This window comes from Salmo salar, chromosome ssa01 (assembly GCF_905237065.1).
Source record: "Salmo salar chromosome ssa01, Ssal_v3.1, whole genome shotgun sequence".
NCBI lineage: Eukaryota > Metazoa > Chordata > Actinopteri > Salmoniformes > Salmonidae > Salmo > Salmo salar.
In genome coordinates this window covers 37,986,474-38,013,812 of record NC_059442.1, presented here as the reverse complement: position 1 = coordinate 38,013,812, position 27,339 = coordinate 37,986,474, and the positions used below count along the sequence as shown (strand labels likewise).

At 43.9% G+C, this 27,339-nt stretch overlaps 1 protein-coding gene across 6 annotated transcripts in view; it reads right to left on the bottom strand.

The window, feature by feature from the left end:
• The window catches only part of npas3 (neuronal PAS domain protein 3), a 341,058-nt gene that overhangs the window by 246,877 nt on the left and 66,842 nt on the right, over positions 1-27,339 (bottom strand). For all 6 annotated transcript variants that reach the window (XM_045717645.1, XM_014194380.2, XM_045717646.1 and 3 more), the window contains one exon: positions 12,570-12,668. In XM_045717645.1, the coding sequence (XP_045573601.1) occupies positions 12,570-12,668 (99 nt within the window). The remainder of the gene's footprint in view (positions 1-12,569; positions 12,669-27,339) is intronic.

Genomic DNA, 27,339 nt, shown 5'->3' with positions numbered 1-27,339 from the left:
GCACATCTGTATTCCCAGTCATGTTATATCCATAGATTAGGGCCTAATACATTTATTTAAATTGACTGATTTACTTATATGAACTGTAACTCATTAACATCTTTGAAATTGTTGCATGCTACGTTTACATTTTTGTTCAGTATAAGTACCCACTTGGATCCTTAAAGTGGAGAGGCTGGTGCTACCCTGAGCCCTCCCAGCACTCAGCAGTCCTCCCTACCCCTCCTCTGGCTCCCTGCACATGGATGCTGGATGCCACAGCTGGAAGGGCAGCTCCGTGCCAGCCTAGTGGAGCCTAGCAGAGCGTGATCAAAGCAGGTTACAATAGACTCCTCACAGGGTCAGCTGCCGACAACCTGTACAAGATTTACGCCTTCAATAATAAATGAACTAAACATTTTGAAGTAATTGGCTGTGCAGAGGCAGAGGAAGAGGCCTCTCTCTCTATCCCTCTCTATCTCCACCAGAGAGCTTGCTTGTACAAAGCAATAGAGTTTGAATAATTGATGTATGATGCAGTGGTGTGGTGGCTCTGTCGGGTTGCCTTGATTCGCTATAAGCTCTGAGTTCGACTGTGGTGGTGCTTCTGATGATAATCATTGTTTAGAAAAACAATAGGACCAGACAGAAGAAAGAACATATAGAAAGAAATGGGAAGAAGAGGAGCACTTCAGCAACAAGACAAATCCCACTGTGCAAAAACTTGTTGAATCAACGTTGTTTCCATGTCATTTCAAACCCCAAATGAAATGTGATGACTTTGAATCGTCGCGGAAAACTGATTGCATTTGATTTAACCTAAATCTAATGACATGGTGAAATATTTTGATGCTTTCATGTTGAATTTACGTTAGTTGACAACTCAACCAACTGTAAATCATAACTAGACGTTGAAGTGACGTCTGTGCCCAGTGGGATATCTCATCACAGATCGGCTTCTCTCTGAAAGTCTGAGGCCTCAATATACAGACTACTGATTCATGATGATAAACAAACAATTATCATCTTAACAAATGCACCCCAGACAACTCTCTCGCTCTACTGAAGTTGTCTGATGCCAGATCTTCACAGAGATGAGGTCTGGCTGTCTGTCCCGCATGCTTGTGAAATTACTCTGGCAGTATTTTGCTTTATGTCTCTATTCTGATCATAGGGGTACCAAGAACGACAAACATAGACAAACAGACAGACAGACAGGGACTTTAGAAAGCAGAAACGACTGTACAAGCTAGTTTATGTAGTGAAATTCCACCTCTACCCTATACCAATGAAATCCTTCCACTCATTGTTGTGTTATTTATCTGTGCATCACCAAGCTACAGTGTGTTTGTGAGCCTGAGATACACGTAATTTATGGTGTTTGTTGCAAGTGTAATTTGTATAATGTGCTCATAAAACATAGCGGGAGACAACAGCAGATCTGCTTGGGGAATGATAAAAGACCATAGAAAGTCAGTTATCTAAACTCCTGATCAGAATTCATATTGTCCCAGCGCTAGCTACACTTCCAGGGCCTATTCATAATATTGACTGTATCATCACTATTTTGCAAGCCATAAAATATATTGCTAGATACAGAACGGTATATGATTTGTAAAAAGTCCCATTATTGTTTTTCAAGCATGACTGTATTGTATTAGTAAGGAAGACTACTGGATTTGACACACAAACAGGAATCACAGGCATGGTGGCAGTACTGGGAAGGATGCCAAACACCACAGCCAATACAGGTCATTCATTACAGAACTTAAATGTTCATCCATTTTAAGACTAGCATTCATTCTAGAATGCATCAAATCTAAGGCTAGAATTCTAGAATGTATCAATTCTAAGGCTAGAATTCTAGAATGTATCAATTCTAAGGCTAGAATGCTAGAATGTATCAACTCTAAGGCTAGAATTCTAGAATGTATCAATTCTAAGGCTAGAATTCTAGAATGTATCAATTCTAAGGGTAGAATGCTAGAATGTATCAATTCTAAGGCTAGAGTTCTACAATCCTAAGACTACATCTTAAGTCATACCAAAGAACAGTGAAATACATGAAAGTGCATGAGGACAATGAGATGGGTATAGGAGTTTGTTAATATACATGTACATTGTATGTAAATGTCTACTTACAGACTCCCGTGTATTAGATGATGATAGCCTATGACTGTAAGACTGGTACAGAATCTGCCTGGTGTTCAGTACATTTATCTCCTCAGCTTCATTGAAGGAAGTTACTTTAGGAGGCTCTAACGAGAACTTCTAATCTGACACGGGAGAGAGTAATTATGCCATTGTTTTTTAAAGACCATCACGGACAATTAAGAAAGCAGCAGATCATGAGGCGGAGGAGAAAGAATGAAGGGAAGGGGGGAGGTGTGGAAAAAGGGAGCTTTTTGTCAGTTACTGTTGAGCTCCCAAAGATTCAGCTCAGAGGTGGTAACTGACGCCAGCACTTACATAACGGTGCCTTATGCTTTGGCGAACACCAGGTAGCCGGGTCTGATATAGGCTACCTTTTAACATCGCACAACCTTGTGCGTGGGAATTATTAATGGAGTTGTAAATGTGATATTGCTTATTTTATGGGATCTAAAAATAGAATATTTTTCACCGCTCTACTGTACGTGACAGCTTAATTAGGGGCGTGTCCACGGTAACAGAGTGACGCTGAGACTTCACTTTAACATGTACCCTAAACAAAAACCAATGACTGCAAATTTAAACAAACCATACAACTGCTTTTATCAACTTCCACTGAAAACTTTCCAAAAACACATTTACTTTGAAGAACAGTGGAGATAGAGTTGTATGTGTCTGTGTATACAGTTGTATGGTTTGTTTAACTTTGCAATCATTGGTTTTTGTTTGGGATACATTTTAAAGTGAAAAAATCTTGGTCTCAGCATCGCTCTGTTAACGTGGAATCGCCCTTAGGACAATTCTAATATCATCAGAAAACAACCTTCAGAAAACAACTAATGGCTCAGAGAAGTCATGCATACAGTCAATCACATAGGTCTCGCTGCGTCCCAAATGGCACCCTATTCCCTACACCGTTCACTACTTTTGACCAGAGTACGCTATATAGGGAATAGTGCACTATATAGGGAATAGGGTGACATTTGGGACTTAATCATAATGTATGCTAAGTGATGGATTGGCTAGCCAGGTCAGAAACGGTCTCTGCCCGGTACCGTGGCCGTCAGTTCTAGAACGTGTTTATCCAAGGCCAAGCATTCGTATCTTCCCATCTGTCCCCTGGAACTCTTCTAATGTGTAAGACAGGTGGCCTGCTCGATGTTTAGAGCCCGTTGGGTCCAAATATGATTAAGAAGTCAAATTAACCGGCCGTGGTAAATATGAATGCTATATTTAGGTGTGGGAGAAACAGGGTAACAGAAAACAATCCCTGCTAACTGCTGGCCGAGTGTAAATACATGGAGAGAGAGTGACTGGATGGAGACTGAGGAATGGACCATTCTAATCTGATAGCTTGGACTTGAGTTGATAGGCTGGCTGGGAGAGACAGGTTTAGAGTGAGAGGCAGGAGGCATGTCTGTGCAGGGTTGGCTGAGAGACAGACAGAGGCAGGGCTGACTGGTGTAGATCACAATGGCTACATACAGAGATCTCTATACAGAGATAGTATGCAGATAGTAGGTAGCCTTTATAGAGACACAGGGATCCCCCCCCCCCATAGACACTGTAGCATGTGGACATATCACTTCATACCATTTAGTAATTTCATCTATGTGAATGGCAATATTTTTTCCCTACGAATGTTGCAATGAATAAAAGTGTTTTCGTTGTCTTTTGTGTGTCACAATTTCCGATGAATAAAAAAAGAGAATTCTCATATTCAAAGGGTACCATGGCCTCGGTCGTAAATCGTATCCCTTAACACCAGCCTATTTAGCTTTCAATTACTGTTAAAAGCAGTCAGGATGATATAACTAACTCTTCCGCTGTTTAGGACTGATCATTAAAACTATCTATAAAACTTCCTCATTCAAAGGTCCACGGCTGAAGAGTTAAACATACTCAGACATTTCATCTCGCTCTGGGCCGACGTAGAGAAAGGCAGCATCTAAAAAGTGGAACCTTAACAGGGGAAATTGCCTGAGCTCCTCTGGAGGGGACGGGAGGGGGGAGGGGGGGGAACTATGAGCGATAGTGATTGTGTGAGTGGACACATGGGAAGTAAAGGCCTATAAATGCACCATGTCTATAGCGGCGCTCTTCCACCGTGATAGAGTTCAGCTGATAGCAGAAGCAATCTAAGAAACGCTTTCACAGTTGAATCTTTCAACCAAGCTTACTCTGCTGACTTTTACATTTACTATCAGACAATACATTACACTCCCTTCACAAAACACTCCTAACAAATACCTGGGAGATTGATGATAGTATTGATATACAAATGACTGTATTCTATGACTATACAAGCTTAGTAAGCCAACATTATCAATAACTAGATAAATTGCCTCGCTCCCTTCTTATTCTAAACAGAGCTACTAACATGGCGATCTGAATTCAAATGAATTTGTAACTCAAAATACCTATTATTGTTCAAATAACATTCCAACATTAATAATATTTTCAGTAAAATGTTCTGGCCACCCCTCATAGCCTGGTTCCTCTCAAGGTTTCTTCCTAGGTTTTGGCCTTTATAGGTTTTTCTTAGCCACCGTGCTTCTACACCTGCATTGCTTGCTGTTTGGGGTTTTCGGCTGGGTTTCTGTACCTCACTTTGATATATCAGCTGATGTAAGAAGGGCTATATAAATAAATTTGATTTGATTTGATTAGTACACTACATGACCAAAGGTATGTGGACACCTGCTCACCGAACATCTTACTCCAAAATCATGGGCATTAACATGGAGTTGGTCCCTCCTTTGCTTGTATAACAACCTCCACTCTTCTAGGGAAGGCTTTCCACTAGATGTTGGCACATCGCTGCAGGGACTTGCTTCCATTCAGCCACAAGAGCATTAGTGAGGTCGGGCACTGAAGTTGGGCGATTAGGCCTGGCTCGCCGTCGGTGTTCCAATTCATTCCAAAGGTGTTCGATGGGGTTGAGGTCAGGGCTCCGTGCAGGCCAGTCAAGGTCTTTCACACCGATCTCGGCAAACCATTTCTGTATGGACCTCGCTTTGTGCACGGGGGAATTGTCATGCTGAAACAGGAAAGGGCCTTGCCCAAACTGTTGCCACAAAGTTAGAAGCACATAATTGTCTAGAATGTCATTGTATGCTGTAGCATTAAGATTTCCCTTCACTGGAACTAAGAGGTCTAGACCGAACCATGAAAAACAACCCCAGAACATTATTCCTCCACCACCAAACTTTACAGTTGGCACTATGCATTGGGGCAGGTTGCGTTCTCTTGGCATCCGCCAAACCCAGATTCGACCGTCGAACTGCCAGATACGTTTGTTTCAAAGTAGATTTGTTTAAGACTGCCATGAAACACTCTGTGTGACCCTGATTTATCCCACTGCAGTAAAAGGTTAAATACCAAATTCCAATAAAAGTCAATGCCACAGAGATCGCTATGGATAATGCTTTAGATCACATTGAAAATGCTTTATTAATGAGAATGAACATGACTGAAAAGTCCTGTAAGGCACAGGTCCTGTAAGCGCTCTGAATGTATTCACCTTACAGTGATAATGCATTGGGAATTGAAACCGCTCTGAAGTTGCTGTAACTTTAATCATCATAGTAACAAGCTGATGTCTAACTTTTAATTGGAGCTCAGACAGAATGTTGGCTTCCTGCTAGACAGGGGTAACTAATGTCTTCACCGCGTTGGATACTGGATACTACTGGGCTAGTGTAGCCTGAGGTAATGTTCAATTACTGTATACTGCGTTAGTATATGCAGGCCTCTCCTCTCCTATAATCTTTCCCCTCCACTCTTCTCATCACCTTTTCTCTACTCTCCTTGTCTTTCCTTTTCCTCTTCTCTCTTCTCCTTTCCTCTTCTCTCCTATCCCCTCCTTTCAGCTCTTCTCCTCTCAGTTAAGTGGAAGGTAGCCTACAGCGCAGAGAGACAATGGGCTAGGTTTTTCCCCTGTTTGTTTTCATTCAGTAGCTGTTTTTAAGGCCATGAAAGAAAGAAAGTAAAGAAGTTGAGGTCATCTGTTTCTAATACTGTACAGTAGAACACATCATTCATCACAGCCAGGTGAACTAATGATTGACCATCATAGGATCACTCCTTGAGTGGCTTTCTGTGCTACACCGTAATTGTGGTACAAATCCATCACTACTGTACTGCACTAGCTATTACATCGGTAGGCTGGAGTTGACTGGGTTGAATGGAAACTGTTCTCACCAAGCTTACTGGGTAACAAGAAGTTGACGTTCCAAATCAACTGAAACTGTACTGTAAAGGTGAATGTGGAGGAAGGGAGGACGACACTTTCGAGGATCCATTGCATCAGCATGCACCAGATTGATACGCTTCATCAGTTCCTGCAAAAACACAAAATTGCCAATTGTGTCAACACTGCTGCATCCTCTGTTTTGATTTGACTAGCCCCTCCTCCTCCTCTGCACTTTCCATGCACGAGATCTGATGTAGCTAGTGATTTGGTTACTGAGATTGACATATAATTACATCAAGTCCAACAGTCAAGCCAAAAGCAAAGCAAACAGCCAGTGCATGGGAAATAATGTTTTGACATAGCTGGCTGCATTCTGCATTTCATAGACATCAAATCATTCTGTCATGGTTGGGATGACACTTTCCTTCTTCCCCTCTCTAAACCTGACGCACTTAGAAATGCTCTGCATATTTTAATATGAACGCCCATCCTCAGAAGACCGTATATTGATTATATTAAAACCTCTTTCACCATATAACATTATATCTAGTCCTACTTGATATGCTAAGTGTATTATCATGCAACTATAGTGTAGAGCTGTCAAAATGCATCTCCTCAGTGTCTTGAAGCCATGCGATGTACTTCAACAGTGACTGCTTGACAACAATGACTATTAAAGCGGAATGTTTTCAAACAGGTTTGGCGTTTACAGCGCCAAACAGTGAGAACATGGAGCAAAGCGTAGAAACGTATAGACGCTAGATGTGTTGGATGCCTAACCAAAGCAGCATTAATAAACCTAGATTGCTTTGGATAATCGCAAGCAGAGCCTCTCCGCCTGCATCCCTAATGGTGCCATATTCCCTATATAGTGCACTACTTTTGACGAGTGCCGTATGGGAGTAGTGTGGTTCTGACACAACCCATATCGCTGTGTCGCTCTGCATAATAGAGGAAGTGGTCCTGGCTGGTCTCGGAGGCTGGAGAGGCCATTACCCAGAGTCAGCCCAGGTTTCACAGAGCGCCATGCAGGACTAGCAGACATGTTTATTCATGGACCAATGAGCAGGAGCGACCTGCAAGGTGACTAGCTGTCAGGAGCTGCCAGAAACACATACAGTCCATTCGGAAAGTATTTAGACCCCTTCCCTTTTTCTACATTTTGTTACGTTACAGCTTTATTCTAAAATGGATTAAATAACACAAATTCCTTATCAATCTACACACAATACCCCATAATGACAAAGCAAAAACAGGTTTTTAGAAATGTTTGCAAATGTATTAGAAAACCTTATTTACGTAAGTATATGCATAGATGTGCAGGTGTGTGTGTGTGTGTGTGGGAGGGGGGTGCACTTCAAATCTGTGTGTGTGTGTTTGTGTGTACCAACATTGCTCTTTTTCTGAATGACGAACACCATATATCAAGCAAACTAGCCTTTGAATAGTTCTCACACAGGTATGTTTCTCAACCACAAATAGTTGAAAGAAAAAAAGTTTAAAAAAAGAACAAATGAAACTTTTCCACTATGGTCAAAAGCTCCAGCCTCATGACTGCATTGGCGAGTTAATAACACCCAGCTCTGATGCCTAACATCAAGGCAAGGTTCTATGCCTTTTTCATCTTATCTTGTTAATATTTTAGAAAAACCTTACAGGCATATGAATCAATTAATTATGTCTGAAATGTTACCCAAACGCAGCTCATGGTTTCTGCCAAATACATGTGTCAATCACGCCACCGCGGCAACAGCTGTGTAATTACAGCTAGTCCACATCTAAAGACGGCCGCAACGCCACATTCAAAGAATGTTATTGCTCCGGGGCTCACAAATTACACATTACATGGCCCTGTATGAACTTAATTTGACTTTGATCTTCATTTTCGAAACAAAAAAAAACAACCTGTAAATGACAAATTCGGCCTTAATCCTCTTCTCCTACACAGAAAGTAAAGGAATGGTATAGCATCAGGGCTGTACTACAGTAGATAGGCTTCTAACTAGCATGACGGAATTTAGACCCCCAGTATCTTTTTCATTGAAATATTTTTTTCTTCCTAAATTGAATATATACCATTTTTCCTAACAAATATGTTGAATTATTTAGGTCATTTATTCACTGGTCTCGACGTAATTGAATATAAAACTTGTTTATATTCAGTACTTGGCTCCTGTGGGGCAGAGCAGAGTGTAGCTTAGTGGAAATGGCCTGAGGCAACAGAATTATCTTGAAGGGGAGTACTGTAGGTACACTTACAGTAGGTGAAAATCAAACCCATCATAAACCAGTCAGTTGATTGTATTAAATATCTCAGTAAAATAATCACCATTACAACAGCTGGACACAGCAGTTATATTTCAAGTAAGAGAGAAGAGAGTTTTATTTGGAATACTTCAACTAAACTTGATTGGACTTGCCTGGTGCAATAGAACCAATAGAATAGTCCCAGAAAGTGCAACGCCTCTCACCTGTGCACTCCAGACAGACTCAAGCAAACAGCAAAAAATGATTTGAAAGAAAACTAATACTATTTGAACCCAGGTCTCTTCAGAAGTACCTCAGACTACAACTTCAGGAAATCTATACAATACATTATTAAAAGACAGGCAGCAGACAAAGAAAGAAACAGGTGGATGAAGGAAAAAAATGAAAAGAAAGCAGTTTAAATAATTGAATGGAAGGCATCTAAAAAACAGCAAAAGAATCCATATAGTTTTACAATCTGAGGAAAAAGTAGGTCAGAAAAGAAGAAGAAAAAAAAAACATCAAAGGGAGAAAGTTGCAACAAAGTAATACAGTAGTAGCTACCATATACCAGGAGCAAGCTCATGCAATGTTCACAAGGCACCAGACAGCGAGAGCACGCTCATATCACCACTCAGGAATATAGAGGAAGAGGAAGGAGAGAAACACATCCCAAACACTTGGAGGTAGAAAGGTGAACTTGGGAGGCAACACACACAGCTAACATAATATAGTCATCCCAAATCAATGGGTTGAACACCCTGCCTTGAGCCTCCCTGACTACCCTTGCCAATGTGTCATATAGCTCCTTCTCCTGCTGCTTCAATGGCTGCCAAGAGGGACAACCTGAGCATGCCGAGACACACACTTAAAGGTCCAATGCAGCCGTTTTTATCTCAATATCAAATCATTTCTGGGTAACAATTAAGTACCTTACTGTGATTGTTTTCAATTAAAAAGGTCAAAATGAAACCAAAATAGCTACTAGGCAAAGGGCAAAACTGAACATTTTGGAAGTTTGGAAGTCTCTTTCTTATTGGTCTATTAAGTGGCATGTAAAGCCAAAACTCCATCTCACCAGAACAGGCTGAGGTTTCAGGCGGTCTTTTCAAATAGCACTTACACTAAAAGGGCATTATCATAATTTTCACAATTTCACATTATTATTCCAACCTTATAGCGTGGAAATATATATAAAACACAGAAAAATCGAGTTTTTGACTGCACCGGGCCTCTAAGGACGTGACTAAGCTACATAGCATAAACCTATAATGATGTTTTGTTTGGTCATTCTTTGTCATTGGTCTTGAAATGTATGCTGTACAAGAGCAGACAGGCAGACTGACAGATCAGGATGTTCTGACCTTGACCTATGACCTCTCACCCTAATCCCCCCCCCTGACAAAAGACGAGTGTCTAAACGGCACCACTTAAACACACACAAACAGACACACACAGCTTGGTCCCTGACATGCTCTGGCTAAAACTCCACTTCCACTCTCCCACCTGGAAAGCTATTTCAGACTTGGTTTTCAAGTCTCCTTTTATATTTGGTTTGGGGGTAAAGGAACAGCTGCTATGTTCGAGTTTTATACCTGGAGTATGGAAGTTTTGCAGCTGCATGCATAAAGAATCCCCATGGCAATGGGAATGTGAGATAAGAGAGAGGGAGAGGAAGAGGGGAGGAAGAGGGGAGGGGAGGAGGAAGGATTTATGTGTTTTCAGAGCTGTCATGCCCTAAAGAGATTCCTTAGGCAAAGCAGGCCACCTGCCACACGGTATATAAAACTCCAGTCTGCAGGCCGGTCTCGCTCTTTCTCCTACTCTAATCGGTAGCTTCACTTGGTTCTTACACAACATAAGGTTGGTTTCTAGAGCTGGGGTTAGGACAGACATGGCATTAAGAAACAACGCAGGAAGAGGTAGCCGGTTATATCATACTGTGGGCCCTTGTCAGTAAGGTGAAAACAGGCAAACAGAAAATTGGAGACCAAGGATCATTCTGAATGGGATGTAATAATGAATAACTGTATACTGTACCTATAAAAGCTTCATTTATGGTCCATCAATAGAATAAACTAGACAGCGTCATCTCTACCATCTCATGTACAGCAACATTTACTCCTAGGCTAAGGGCCAACATGGATGCTCCTCAGCCCTAACTGTATAGTAGTGTATTATTGGTGATCTGTACTTGTGACACAGACAGTGAGAGACTCATCCTGATCTTCCCACACCTCATCAAGGTATATAGCTCAATCCTTGTGTGCTGTTATCTAGGGGCAAGGGGTGTTTGTGTGTGTGTGTTTGTGTGCCAAGCAGCACATAAGGAGTAAGGGGGTGGGGGGCAAGGGACGGGGCTTACTGAGACGGGGATCAGGGGCAAGTGGAGTGAACTGCTAGCTCCCCTCAGAGCGCTTGGTAAACGAGAAGAGACAGGTGTGCTGGGGGAACCTGGGCCGCTGCAGCCCTGTTCGGCCCTGCTCGGGGAAGAAGTGGCCATCCTTCTCACCCACAGCCATTTATCTCAATTTCATCCTGTGCTGCAAACCGCTTACAACACACACACACGCTGTCCGGCCCGTACGTTCAGGCGCCGTTTAAACTAATCATGGTGGCAGAATGGGGCCTACCTTCATCAGCATAGAAAAACCCATCTAAACCTAGCTACCTACCACATGGCATACACAACTTTAAAGCAACACACACACACAGTGTTCCTCTTCATCTCAGCTGGAATTTGGCCACTACTTAGCCTGGCTAAGAAGCCATACTGCTAGTGCTAAATTGAGCCACTACTCTCAGTAGCCTGATAGAGAAAGTGAGGAGCTGAAGAAAGTAAAGGCCGAGGTGTGCTGTATTCATCTGGACCCTCAGTATACTGGCCTGTGTGTGTGTGTGTGTGTGTGTGTGTGTGTGTGTGTGTGTGTGTGTGTGTGTGTGTGTGTGTGTGTGTGTGTGAGACAGCACATAAAGGGATCCAGGCCTGAGAGTAGGCTAATCATAAACACAGACTGTAATGACCTATTAAGAAGTGTTTTTTTCTCAAAGCGTTACATAAATCCCCTTTATTCAGGCCGACAGTAATCCTGCCGTCGCCCCTGTGCTGTACGTCAGAGGGAGAGAGGGATGGAATCCATCTGAGAGCTAGAGGAATTATGCCACATGTTCATTTCCTAATGTGTAAGCCTGGCTCGTTTACTACAAATGAAAGAGGGGAGAAATGAAAAGATGCTCTTATGAAGCTGTAAGCCAGAGGAATACGTCAAAAGTTGACTTCCCACAATGCCACTGACTAGTTACCCACTGTGGAGCCTTTTATCTCCCCCAGTTTGATAACACAGAACAGGCTCCCCTGCGTTATAAAGGGACAGTCAGTGTTTCTCTGAGAGGTGTATTGTTGATCAATGCTCGGAGCCACAATTCCAGCTTTAATTAGAGTATGACTGTCTACATACTGTATTGTCTTTGGATGGCAAAGGAAGAGAGGGATCCTTCATTTGAACTGTAGTTACCTACTGTAGAAGAAACATAGCTAACTCCCCTTAGATCTACTAACTCAGTGTCAAAAATGACATTAAGCAAAAGCTAAATGACATAAAAAGCAAAATGACATAAATAGTTCCTGTACAAAAAATAAAGAACATTACAACACAGCATCCAGGGGGATTTTTAATTCTACATGTCATTATGTGTTGCTCAGAAGCGACCATGATTTTTCTAATTGACCACATTTAAAAACCACAGAAGCTAACATTGAAAAAAAGGATAGCAATACCCAAGTGCATCTAGGCCTACATTTTGGGTTAAGTAAAGTGGAGTTATCATTTTATGCACAAGCCGGCATCCTTAACCATGTTGTCTCTCTAACCAGACCAGATAGAGAGTTCGCTTGTATTGTAACAGTATGTGTAGCAGCTGAGCTGTGGTCTGCCCCTGTCCAGAAGGAAGAAGGGAGGGCAGAGAAAGGAAGGAAGGGGGAAAGGGATGGAATTACCATGGCGATGAGGTATGTTGTTGCCCTCCAAGGTGGAGTGTCTTGGGCCTAGAGGCTGAACACGAGCTGGTATTAGCAGGCCTCTCCCAGTAAGGGTCGCTGTGGAGAAACAACGTGAAAATCTCTTAAAGCCTATAAGGAGAGAAGAAGAGTATGGAGCAGAGCCATACATATACTGTCTATACATGTATGCATATGGTTCTGGTGTGAGCCCCTCTATCCTCCCCCCTCAAAGTCCACAAAGATCATTCATTACACATATTGATCTAAGTCAGAGACAAGATGCAGTTCTCATTTAAGTTACAGAGAAATGTGTCACTTTTTTCACAGTATTCAGTAATGATGGTGTTGCTAAACGATACTGTACCACAACAGAACATGTAATGTACGCAAGCATGCAATCATTTCCAGCCAACAGTTACATGAAAACACGGTGTGTGAAGTTGGTGGGTTGATTCAGTCACATGGAACCATATAACCAAGGGAAGGGTATTTTCTGTGGAGCCACATTCTCTCAAAAATTCAGACTCTCATGCGGTGATGTCAGGAAAAGTAATACAAATCACATGTCAAAAGTATACTACTACTAATAATAATAATAAGAATAATTTATTAAGTTACTATCTTTTTAGGGAATTATTTGGAATTCTACACACCCATAAAGAGTGACTGTCAGAACTGATATAGTATTTGATTGTTCATATGCCCTGCGAATCAGTGAACTGCGTCGAGGTGTAGGTGAACATTAGATACAGTAAGTACCATGCAGCAAAACACTGACATTGTCGGCAACATTTTGTATGGATATTAAGACACTTCATTGGCAGGTTGACTTCATATTTGTCACGTGTGCTCCCTCTCTGGCCTCTAGGTCACCAGGCTGCTGGTTGTGGTGCACACCTGTCACCATCGTTACGCACACCTGCGCATCCTCAGACTCACCTGGACTCCATCACCTCCCTGATTACCTTCCCTATATATATGTCACTCCCTTTGGTTCCTTCCCCAGGCGTTATTGTTTCTGTTCCTGTGTCATGTCTGTGCGTTCGTGGTTTCTTGTTTTGTATTGCGTTACGTTTATTTAATAAAACACTACCTGAACTAGCTACCAGAATCTCAGAGCACACGTTACACTATTCTTGGTATGTATGGGCTTAGGAGATGTTATTTTGAGCATGACCATGAAACGCTATTTGGTTAGTATAGAACAGGACTCAGGGATAATCAGTTTGCTTGAAATGCACCTATTTTCAAGAGACTATATATATAGTGTAAAATAAAATGAGTCATTGATTTATAGACACTGGTTTTCATTCGATTTTTGATGAAGTATAATTTACAGAGGAATATTGAGGAAAGGCACATACTAATTGTATTTAGATATATTGTCATGTCATTGTTGTCTGGTATACATCTGCTTTAGTCCAACTCAGTACATTAGAAAAGACAGGTGCGACTCTCTCTTACGATCACAATCACAGACACCCGTAGACTTCCAGCCATTGCGCTAACACTAGTTAGCGTTGGCTAGCGAAACTACCTCTAACTTCCATCATACTGGACGCAGCGACATAAAATAATATCCATGAGTTCATCTGACCCTAGGGATGTAGATAAAGGGTCTCATTGCCAAAGTACCCCTTTAAGGACCTCCTCACACCATCCTATAAAACAACAGATACCTTGAGTGAAATGGTCTCACTACGAAGGGGGAGGAAGCGTTTACAGGAAAGAAATGGCACGAGCACTCTCCGGGAGCGTCACTTGCACTGTACAGCCCTCGCTAGCTAGCTAGCCAGCTATCTCCCTCAAGATTGATGCGTTGCAATTTACAAACGTCTGCAAGCCACATGTCACTTAGTAGAATTTATTCCCTGCAGGTATGGGTAATGTCAGCCAGTGCAATATGCTCCACAATAGCCGCCACCACCACTGCCACTATACACTGAATGAAACTACAAAAAGACACACACACACACGCACACTGACACACTATCTGGCCTGAATGGCACAAAAAACAGCACAATAGATGTGGTTTCAAGGCCACAAGGTAAATTGCAGACAGCGATGGGAGATTTGGACCATTTTTCAAGGCTGACTATATTACACACTGTACCGGCATTGTGTTGAAATTATACACTTTTTCACGTGGGCGAAAACGAATCCCACCAGCCCCATTCTACTCTATAAAATGTTCCAATGTGGCCTTTAGACGATTTCCTAAGAATCAGCCATGTGATTGAAAACATGTCACTTTTATACCACACCACTGTTCCTTCTCTGTTTCCACTCTGGCGGCAGGTAATCTAGCGGTTAGAGAGTCGGGCCTGCAACCAGAGGGTTGCCAGTCTGAATCCCAAGTCCGACGGGAAAAAACTGGTGGGAAGTGAGCTGGCTATTGCCTGCCGTTGTGCCCTTGAGCAAGTGACTTAACCCCCCCACAACAACAGCTCCCGGGCGCCCAGTGTGGCAGCCCCCCCCCGCACCCCTCCCAAATAAATGGAACTGTGCGTCTTTCGGAGGGGCTGGGTTTGAAGAGGAAGTCACATTTCAGTTGGACCTTGTGTGCAATTGACCAAAGCACCTGTGAGCCTTTAGTTGTTTTCTCAACATGTTTTAACTTCTGACATGCAGGTCGAAAATCCACAATCCCCTGCATATACTGTATATCTGAGTCTGGATTTAAACAGGTGATCTAGTCTTACTGCTAGGGGACTGGAGCTTGGTGTTTACTTGGTGTTCCTGGGCTGGACCAGGGGGTAGGAAGCCTGGAAGGTCAGAACCATAGCTATCCTGGCACCAGAGGGGTTTTCTGCAGTGAGGCATAACACTAGTGGTGCTCATTGGGTGGATAGAGAGATATAGAAAGCACTGGAGGATTGTTGGAGGATTGTTATCCAGCCATGATGGCTCTTTGTCAAAACAGCAGCATGATCCTCATCCTGATCAGCTCACCGCATGCCTCTGTTTCTCTGTGTGAATGAGGTCTGCAAGGGTGGATGGTGGGGCTTTCTCTCCTCTCCTCTCCTTATCTCTCCTCCCTCTCCTATCCTCCCCTCCTCTCCTACCCTCTCTTCACCTTATCTCTCCTCTTCTCCCCTCCCTCTTCTCTCCTCTTCCCTCATCTATCCTCCCCTCCTCTCCTACCCTCTCTTCACCTTATCTCTCCTCTTCTCCCCTCCCTCTTCTCTCCTCTTCCCTCATCTCCTATCCTCCCCTCCTCTCCTACCCTCTCTTCACCTTATCTCTCCTCCCTCTCCTATCCTCCCCTCCTCTCCTACCCTCTCTTCACCTTATCTCTCCTCTTCTCCCCTCCCTCTTCTCTCCTCTTCCCTCATCTCCTATCCTCCCCTCCTCTCCTACCCTCTCTTCACCTTATCTCTCCTCTTCTCCCCTCCCTCTTCTCTCCTCTTCCCTCATCTCCTATCCTCCCCTCCTCTCCTACCCTCTCTTCACCTTATCTCTCCTCTTCTCCCCTCCCTCTTCTCTCCTCTTCCCTCATCTCCTATCCTCCCCTCCTCTCCTACCCTCTCTTCACCTTATCTCTCCTCTTCTCCCCTCCCTCTTCTCTCCTCTTCCCTCATCTCCTATCCTCCCCTCCTCTCCTACCCTCTCTTCACCTTATCTCTCCTCTTCTCCCCTCCCTCTTCTCTCCTCTTCCCTCATCTCCTATCCTCCCCTCCTCTCCTACCCTCTCTTCACCTTATCTCTCCTCCTCTTCCCTCCCCTCCCCTCTTCCTCTCCTCTTCCCTCATCTCCCCTCCTATCCTATCCTCCCCTCCTCTCCTCTCCTAACCCTCCCTTTCCTCCTCTTTCTCTCCAGCCCCCTGAATGTGTTAACAGGCACATCTCTTCTCTGCTCCTCTGAGGTAAGGGGTTCAAATCAAAGGGCTGAATCAGAATCGGTGAGCGACGTACAAACAAACAAACAAACAAAATAAAAATCCAGCCAACGAGGTCTGCATCATCAGTCTTCAACAGAGACATGCAGCAGGAAACAACCAAACTCCCTGCTGAGAAACACTTTCCTCAAACCTGTCATTCATTGACAAGACAGGGGGACAACATTGTAGGCTATTTTGCACTGTGAAACAACAACAACCTGGCACCTATGGAGAGGATACAGAGACCCATGGAGCCAGACATGAGTAGAGGAGCACAGAGACCCATGGAGCCAGACATGAGTAGAGGAGCACAGAGACCCATGGAGCCAGACATGAGTAGAGGAGCACAGAGACCCATTGAGCCAGACATGAGTAGAGGAGCACAGAGACCCATTGAGCCAGACATGAGTAGAGGTGTATTGGGTTCTGCGGTGATGATGAAAAGATATTTGCTGGAGCCTGGCGGTAGTAAGTGGCTGATGAATAAGAATGGTCAGACCCCAGGAAGAGCAACATCCCGCTGTTAAACCATACACACACACACACACACACACACACACACACACACACACACACACACACACACACACACACACACACACACACACACACACACACACACACACACACACACACACACACACAGGAGGAGGGACCATCTCCCAATATGAAACCACCCCACCCCAGAGGAAGTCCCAGCCCCTCCTCAGAACCCAACCCTCCTCTGGCTGGCTGACATGTTTATTGGGACTTTATATTGACTCCAGGATCGGGTGGTTGGGGCCAGCCAGTTGATTTAAAAGGCCTTTTATCGATGTCATCTGGAGGACTGAGGTGAGTGACATTTACAGGTAAATTCTCTCCCTGTACCGCCAGACTATTACATAAACACAGTCCTTCCACCAGTTAACTAACCACACCTCCATAGTACCTCTCCCTCTCCATGCTGCACGGCGCTGTGGAGGAGATCAATCTTACGTAGGGAGGCCATCGACTGTGACTATGTGGTTAACCCTTCATTGGGCTGGAGGGGAGTTAACAGCTTCCCCAAGGGGGAGAGGGCTGTCTGATTTCAGCATAACAGAAACTCTCCCCACATAAAACTTATCATGTAATGTAACTAATTGCCCTACCAAATAATACACAAGGGACCTACATTATGGTTAGGCTACTGTTGAGCCATGCACTGCATCAAAATGTATAATTAATTGGTAAGACTAGTGAGTATAATTAAGTATAGTATGGAGGAAGACAAGTTCAAAACGTTCGAACTTTCGTCCATTTAATTGGTCTAAGAAATATATTAACTACAAAATGTAGAGTACAACACGAGGGCATGTTGCGACTATGTACTACATTAGAATGTCAAGTGTATCAGTTCTCCAAGCTAGTAGATCATTCACTGTGTAAAGAGAGGGAATATCTTCTCTGTATGCTGTCTGTCTGTCTCACTGAATATTTAACCACTACATGAGTCCTGGCATCCAGCCAGCAGGCAGGGTCTAACGTTCCCTGATATCAAAGCTCCACTTTACACTGCATTCAGAAAGTGTTCAGACCGCTTGACTTTTTCCACATTTTGTTACGTTAAAGCCTTATCCTAAAATGAATTAAAATATACTTTTTTTTATCATCAATCTCCGCACAATACCCTCTAATGACAAAGCGAGAAAAAAAATGCTAATGTGTTAAAAATGTTAAAAAACATTTCTTTACATAAGTATTCAGACCCTTTGCTACAAGTCTCGAAATTGAGCTCAGGTGCATCTTGTTTCCATTGGTCATCCTTGTGATGTTTCTACAACTTGACTGGAGTCCACCTGTAGTAAATTCAATTGATTGGACATGATTTTGAAAGGCACACACCTGTCTATATTTATTATTCTTTTTTATTATTATTATTATTTATTTCACCTTTATTTAACCAGGTAGGCCAGTTGAGAACAAGTTCTCATTTACAACTGCGACCTGGCCAAGATAAAGCAAAGCAGTGCGACACAAACAACTACACATAGTTACACATGGAATAAACAATAAACAAGCCAATAACACAATAAACAAGTCAATGACACAGTAGAAAAAAAAGAAAGTCTATATACAGTGTGTGCAAAAGACATGAGGAGGTAGGCAATAAATAGGCCATAGGAGCGAATAATTACAATTTAGCAGATTAACATTGGAGTGATAAATGAGCATATGATGATGTGCAAGTAGAAATACTGGTGTGCAAAAGAGCAGAAAAGGAAATATAATAGAAACAGTATGGGGATGAGGTAGGTAGATTGGGTGGGAAATTTACATATAAGGTCCCACAGTTGACAGTGCATGTCAGAGAAAAAACCAAGCCATGAGGTCGAAGGAATTGTCCGTTGAGCTCTAAGACAGGATTGTGTCGAAGCACAGATCTGGGGAAGGGTACCAAAACATTTCTGCAGCATTGAAGGTCCCCAAGAACACAGTGGCCTCCATCATTCTTGAATGGAAGAAGTTTGGAACCACCAAGACTCTTTCGAGAGCTGGTCGCCCGCCAAACTGGGTAAACCGGGGGAGAAGGGCCTTGGTTAGGGAGGTGACCAAGAAACCGATGGTCACTCTGAGAGAGCTCCAGAATTCCTCTGTGGAGATGGAAGAACCTTCCAGAAGGACAACCATCTCAGCAGCACTTCACCAATAAGGCCTTTATGGTAGAGTGGTCAGACAGAAGCCACTCCTCAGTAAAAGGCACATGACAGCCTGCCTGGAGTTTTCCAAAAGGCACCAAAAGACTCTCAGACCATGAGAAACAAAATTCTCTGGTCTGATGAAACCAAGATTGAACTCTTTGGCCTGAATGCCAAGCGTCACGTCTGGAGGAAACCTGGCACCATCCCTACGGTGAAGCATGGAGGTGGCAGCATCTTGCTGTGGGGATGTTTTCAGCGGCAGTGACTGGGAGACTAGTCAGGATTGAGGTAAAGATGAACGGCGCAAAGTACAGTGAGATCCACGATGAAAACCTGCTCCAGAGCGCTCAGGACCTCAGACTGGGGAAAAGGTTCACCTTCCAACAGGACAACGACCCTAAGCACACAGCCAAGACAATGCAGGAGTGGTTTCAGGACAAGTTTCTGAATGTCCTTGAGTGGCCCCCCCAGAGTCCGGACTTGAACCCGATCGAACATGTCTGGAGAGACCTGAAAATAGCTGTGTAATGACGCTCCCCATCCAACCTGACAGAGCTTGAGATGATCTGCAGAGAAGAGTGGGAGAAACTCCCCAAATACAGATGTGCCAAGCTTGTAGCGTCATACCCAAGAAGACTCTAGGCTGTAATCGCAGCTAAAGGTGCTCCAACAAAGTACTGAGAAAAGGTCTGAATACCTATGTAAATGTGATATTTAAGTTTAGAATTTTTTATACATTTGCAAAAATGTCAAAAAATATGTTTTTGCTTTGTCATTATGAGCTATTGTGTGTAGATTGATGAAACAACTTTTTTTTTTAATTATTTTAGAATAAGGCTGTAACGTAAAAAAATGTGGAAAAACTCAAGGGATCTGAATACTTTCCGAATGCACTGTATATACAAAAGTATGTGGACACCCCTTCAAATTAGTGGATTCAGCTATTTCAGCCACACCCGTTGCTGACAGGTGTATAAAATCGAGCACACAGCCATGCAATCTCCATAGACAAACATTGGCAGTAGAATGGCCTTACTGAAGAGCTCAGTGACTTTCAACGTGGCACCGTCACAGGATGCCACCTTTTCATCAAGTCAGTTCGTCAAATTTCTGGTTTGCTTGAGCTGCCCCAGTCAAATACAAGTGCTGTTATTGTAAAGTGGAAACATCTAGGAGCAACAACGGTCACACAAGCTCACAGAACAGGCCTGCCAGATGCTGAAGTGCATAGCGCATGAAAAGCATCTGTCCTCAGTGGCAACACTCACTATCGAGTTCCAAACTGCCTCTGGAAGCAACGTCAGCACAATAACTGTTTGTTGGGAGCTTCATAAAATGGGTTTCCATGGCAGAGCAGCCGCACACAAGCTTAAGATCACCATGCGCAATGCCAAGCGTCAGCTGGAGTGGTGCAAAGCTCACCTCCATTGGACTGGCCTGTACAGAGCCCTGACCTCAACCCCATCGAACACCTTTGAGATGAAATGGAACGCCGACTGCGAGCCAGGCCTAATCGCCCAACATCACTGATGCTTTTGTGGCTGAATGGAAGCAAGTCCCCACAGCAATGTTCCAACATCTAGTGGAAAGCCTTCCCAGAAGAGCAGAGGCTGTTATAGCAGCAAAGGAGGGACCAACTCCATGTTAATGCCCATGATTTTGAAATTAGATGGTCGACGAGCAGGTGTCCACATACTTTTGTAGTGTATGACACACACACACACACACACACACACACACACACACGCATGCAAGGACACACACACACACACACACACACTCACTTTTCCCCTTCACACCACACAGGACAGATCATACACTGCTTTATGCAGACGTTCTAGACTTCCTCTATAGTGACCACCACGCTACTCTACTCTTCACCAATCCAAATCCTTGTTAGGCAAAGGTTGCTCTGACATTTAGTTGAAGTGAGTGAACGCTGTATTACTGTAATATATTTCATCCGAGGGGTCTGGGCTGTTAACTGGGACTCTTAGTGGTACTTGACAGACCATCACAGAGTGTATAAACCCTGAAGAGTGGAGGAGTGGATAGGCTCTTAGATACTACTGTCACATTCAGGAATTGTTCAGATGAATTATACAGGAATGTGCAATTGTGTCGGAGAGAGAAAGGCTTTCATGGATATCAGCGGCACATTGGTGGAAGGGCTCCAATATTCAATAAATCCCTTGCATGGTGACACCATTTTAAATGTTCAATGGCATTTAATTGGTGATGAAAGGATAAATATCTTTGCATTCTCAATCCCAACAGTATTGGGAGAGCTGTCTGATGGCTGTCACTTCCCTGACTGTCCCTCCTCTGGTTCCTGAGCTGGTCTCCTCCCAGGTTCACAGCTAAGAGGCTGAATGATTAACCACAGTCTAGTGCTCCACATCAAACCTGCACAGTCTGCACACCACAATGCCCTGCACCGGAGAGACAGAGGGCCAAGCCATCTCTACACAACACTGTCATTCACTCACCCATGCACTGACAAACACACTCTGCTGGTTGCAGGCCACAGCGCTGGGCTGAGGACAAAGGCAGAGGTAGTCAGAGATACCATTCCTCTCCTTGGCTGTGACAACAGGAAACCACCACTACTTAGTCAGCAACAAAATAGTCTTGGAAAGCAATGTCCCACAAGCCCTTTTCTGTGGTCATCTCCTTTGGGCGATGTACCACGTGCACAGACATGTACAGACATGTACAGACATGTACAGACATGTACAGACATGTACAGACACAGGGAGAGAAGGCAGCCATTGGTACACCTAAAACCCATCCATATGGTTGGTAAACACTGTATTGTAGAAAGAAGACAATGGCATCATTCCTTACATGCTCTTATCATAAGGATGCCAGTCAGTCACTGAGTGGGTGAAACAGCAGTACTTGGTTAGAGTGATACCTTCAACCAAAGTGTCTCTCTTCTCTTCCTAAATGTTTTAGCTCAACTGCGGAGAATGTCAAATATGGGTTTAGAGATGCCACTTCCAGTATGCACAGAGACACTGTGATTGCTACTGCCAAAGGGTGTGTGTGTGTGTGTGTGTGTGTGTGTGTGTGTGTGTGTGTGTGTGTGTGTGTGTGTGTGTGTGTGTGTGTGTGTGTGTGTGTGTGTGTGTGTGTGTGTGTGTGTGTGAGTCATACAGTGCGTCTGAGATGGGGAGGTAGTCTGATAGACACCCCAGTGATCCGTAGGTTGTGTTGGTTCTGTCTGTGGCGCTGTCTGAAAACCCAGGCATCAGGAGTCAGAGAATCAGGCGGTGTAAACACTGGCAAACTGACTTCAATCTGCAAACAGAAATACTTGCCGACGCCACTTCGAGACCTCAAGACTGTTCATTTGACATCTTCTGTGATGAAAGACTACAGCATCGACCGATAGAGAACATGTCATGTCAATTGGTTTCCAATTGTAATGCCTGTTGTATAATGAAAGTCGATGCGACACAAGATCAGGTTCATGCTCCTCTCGTCGTCCAGCTCTACAATGTGTCATGATTAAGAAGAGGCTAGACTTAAGTCCCATTTTACTGCAGCACAACAACCAATACTAGGAAATATTCTGCTATTCTGTTCTCCTCCAAGGAATGGAAAGTCTGTTTTAACCTAGCAAATGAATCCTATTTAAATAGTTATACGTGTTAAAGAGAGGAGATACGATCATTTTTGCTTAATGTGTAATTAACTCTTGACTGAGAATAATTCATTCCTTTAAGTCAAAGGAGGGATTGAAAAAGGAGGGATGAAAAGGGAGGGATGAAAAAGGAGGGATGAATAAGGAGATATCGCCCTCTTCTGTGACTGTCATTGTTGTAATTCACTGTTGTGACACCTGCGGTCACGCTGACCTTCAGCAGCCAATCAGGCTGTTTACTCAGCCTCAACCACACTCTCTTATTGGACTGGGGGAAATGATCACAACCATTATTCAAACAAGACAGCAGCAGCCACAGAGAGAGAGATGGCAAGAGAGAGATAGGAGAAAGAGACTTCAGTTCAGTCCTTCCTCCTCCTTCAACTCAGTCACGGAGGAGGGAGAGAAAACTCAGAGGAGAGACTGTTGAAAAGAAAGTCCAACTTTTGAAAGTTCTAAGACGTGACAAAAGCAGTACAGACGGCAAAAACAAAACCCAGTTAAAAGAAGTGTTGTTTGCTCTCTAGCTTTGTCTGCCTTGCTCTTGAAAGAGCGACTTCAAATAATATTTAAGTAATATTCAAGTGTGAAGTGTCTGATATGCAGATAGAGCTATGCCGAAAATACAGTAAATACATATTGAATTCCAGGGGACAATTCACGATAAATCTGTCAGAACCACAACTTGTGCCTTCACAATATGCACAGAGGAAAAAAAACATTACTTTGAATTTCCTAATAATTACTATTAGGAGGTACTTCAAAATAGTGACAACACTGACTCTAGATGTATAAGTACTGAGAGACAGAGAGAGAGAGGGACAGGGAGAGAGCGAGAGAGGGAGAGAGAGGGGGACAGGGAATGAGAGAGAGGCGGGACAGAGAGAGAGAGAGAGAGAGAGAGAGAGAGAGAGTGAGCGAGAGAGCCAGAGAGAGAAACGGAGAGAAAGGGAGAGAGAGCGAGAGAGAGAGAGCGAGAGATGATGACCACAGCTGCCGCCCAGCTCAGTACAGTACACTACCTATCTCTATCTGTAGCAGTAGGAATACTACTAGGTCTATTACCCTGGACCTGTGGCTGTGTCCAGGTCAGAGGCAGCGATGTTCAATTAAGCCCTGAGCTATTTGTTTGTGTACAGTGGTACTTTCTCCTGCGATTCTCCATTATGCCAACAATATTCCCTGTCATATTTGATTTGCAGGGCGATGCAGCAAGGCTAGAGTGGTTCTGGGAGAGTGTCAGTCACGGCAGGAGGGAAGAAGGGAGGGAGGGAGGGAGGGAGGGAGGGAGGGAGGGAGGGAGGGAGGAGGGAGGGAGGGAGGGAGGGAGGAAGAGATGGAAAATAAGATTTGGTCATTGACTGCATCAGGGAGCTGAGCTGCATCATTGTCCTGTGCCGCCTGCGTTCGTTCTGAAATCACGTCAAGTAGAGGTGCCATTATAATTATTGTCTGTGTGCTACTGGAGCAAATCAAGGCTTCTCTGTCTGTAGCTCGTTAATAAAATCTGAAGAATAACAATTACAAGCCATTACTTGAGAAAAGCAGCAGAAAAGCAATTGATACAGCTGGAATGCAGCCAAATAGCTTCCGCACCAATTAGAGTGCCATCTCATCGCCTCTCTTCCGCCTTTTCTTTTTACAGGAAATATTTGAGGGCAAACAACCTCAACCATCATTTGCATGGAGTGTCATTTTGCCGCAACCGATTAGATAGAAAGGGCCAAGTTCCTGCCCTCATAAAATAAAACATCTGGAGATGCCTTAACATATATTACGTATGTATTTATGCATTACTGTATTTATGCATGTCAATCCAGAGTGAGGAGAAAGGGATGCTCAGAGCACCTGAAATATCCAGGACCAATCAGTCAGGGCCATTCATTTGCATGGCTCTATATGGTTTCTCTGCAAAGAGAACATGATGTTATCAAATTCTAGAATCAGCTTCCTTTGATGGCGAGCGTGTTTATTTTGGATGGGGAGGCAGGAGGGGGGGGAGCGACATGTCTCGGAGACCGTGAATGACATGAACACCGGCGCTGGGGAGCTATGGGGTTCTTAAGCGCTCCCTGAGCAGGGGGGGTGAGGAGGGGAGGGAAGGGATTGGGAGGGAGGGAGGGAGCTGAGAGAGAGGGCTGGTGAGAGGGGGTGGGGAGAGAGAGAGGGAGACTGTCAGGATGGGTGTGATGGAGGAAGGAAAGAAGGAAGGAAGGGAGGGAGTGTTGGAGCTGAGAGAGAGAGAGAGGGATGCTCAGTGCTCAGTGCCCAGCATGACTTCCAGTCACACAGATTAGACATTCCCTGTGAAACAGCTTCCTCCTCTCAGTCTCTCAGCCTCATCACCCGACGAACAGACAGCCTGCAGGTTCAGCAGCCAGTCACACAGTAATGCTCCTACAGCCTCCCTGCCACCAGCAGACTACAGCTGATGACCACTAGAAAGAACCCCCTGACGAAATTCCGTAGGCTGTCTTCTCATCTGATCTCCTGAGGAGAATGTGACCGTATCTCATCCGACGTGACGTTATCTGACGGAGGATATAATAGTCTGTTGACATAGTTTTGCAGAGTGATATAAGCACATCAGCCTTACTGCACATCAGCCTTACTGCACATCAGCCTTACTGACTCTGACTAGCCTCAATGTTGAACGTTTTAAGTGGGCTGAGATTTAAGTCATGTTTACATAGCGCAACCATAACAAAAAGTAAATTGTGATTTTTTAAATTATTTTTAAATGTGTTTCAACAATGTAGACTATTCTCAGAGATAGTGAAAAGAGGTTCTGACAGGTATTAAAACACCTCTGATGAACATACAAACACAATTAGGCATTTGACAGTTAACCCTTTTCAGTAACACAATGCATAAGTTGTAAGATCTTAATTTGAGGAGAACTTTCCTGCAATGGAATAAATGTAAAACGTAGTGTTGTTTAGGTTTTGTAATTTCCACTTTGAAATTTCAGACTTGTATCAAACCTTACAAAAAAAATGTCCATTAATTACAATCCACATAATAATTCAAATGTCCTGTTGCTGCAGGATTATTTTCCTGCTGTAGCAAACTGGCTCAAATTAAGATGCTACATCTGCAACTGCAGCTCTGCTGACAACAAACCATTTACATTTTAACATGTAATTGCTGGTTTGTGATAAAAACTAGCTCAGCAGAATACAAGTAGCCTAAAGGTTCTAGAACAAGTCTCCTTGCTCATTTTGTTGACAACCTTTTAATAAAACATGCCACCACATACAATTCATCTGAGACCTGCAATTTCCTCCTGCTTTGCATCGCTGGTAGCTACAGTTTCTAAAAATATAAAAAATATTCCCCCATGCTGGAGCACCACGCCATAGTATTAACTACAAGGTCTGCAATCTCACCTTAATTGTGGATTATACACAGAAAGAAACCGCATAAAGAGGATTTAGAGAGCGAAGGAGAGGAGAGAGTGCGTGTCAGGGCCCTGCAGGCTGCAGCAGAGATGTGGAAACAGTGAACAACTCTGGCGCAGACTGCTGCTTTCATCATCTGGGAATTGATTCTGTGGGTTCGTGTCACAACAAACAGAGATCAAACCAGAATTTGACACAACCAACTTGTCACTACTTCTGGTGTATTAAGCTTACTAATGAACAATAAAATACCAATCAAATGATTTGTCCTTTTTTCTCCCCACTTGGGGAGATTACAGAAGGTACACATCCTCTCTGTTAGAACAAACATCTCACAGAGTGGTGGAGAAGGAAGCCTAACAACCAGCCAGGTGCACTGCAATGGAAGCTAGTCTTCTAGAAAACGTTATTATTATTATCCAGAGTCTGGAAACAGATCAGGAATGTGTCAGATCTTGACCAATGGCCAGCACAAAACAGTTTATCTATAACCAATTAACCTCTGGTGAAGTGCTGCCAGTGACAAAGTAACAGCTCCAGATCTGGCATCAGCTAGCATCAGCGGCACCAGCCAGCCAGGCCAGCCAGCCATCTCCCTCAGACCCACTCAAATCTGGGTGAAGAGTGAAGAGACCCTATCGTTAGGGCCACATCATGGACTGACCAGGGAAAGCTGTGGGCCCTGGGCCTCTGTTAGGGCCCTGCTGACCAGCAAAACCTCTTAGCTCTATAGTAGCTCTGGTCCTGGTCCAGCATTGTGTTGAACAGAGAGCTGTACAGTACCTCTGGTCAAGAAGTAATGTGTTGAAGAGAGAAGTGGAGAGAGAGAGAGCGAGAGAGCGAGAGAGAGAGAGAGAGAGAGGTGGGCAAGCTGCTGTTGGACAGCCCAGTGTTTCAGTGTTACTGTGTTGACATAGTGATGAGGCTTTCTGCCAAACAACTGCAAGCAAGACCAAGCAGGGGAGAGGGGAGAAAAGAAGAGGACTCCCTTCCCTTCCCTTCCCTTCCCTTCCCTTCCCTTCCCTTCCCTTCCCTTCCTTCCCTTCCCTTCCCTTCCCTTCCTTTCTCTCTCTCTCTCTCTCTCTCTCTCTCTCTCTCTCTCTCTCTCTCTCTCTCTCTCTCTCTCTCTCTCTCTCTCTCTCTCTCTCTCCTTCTCCTCCATTCCTCATATGA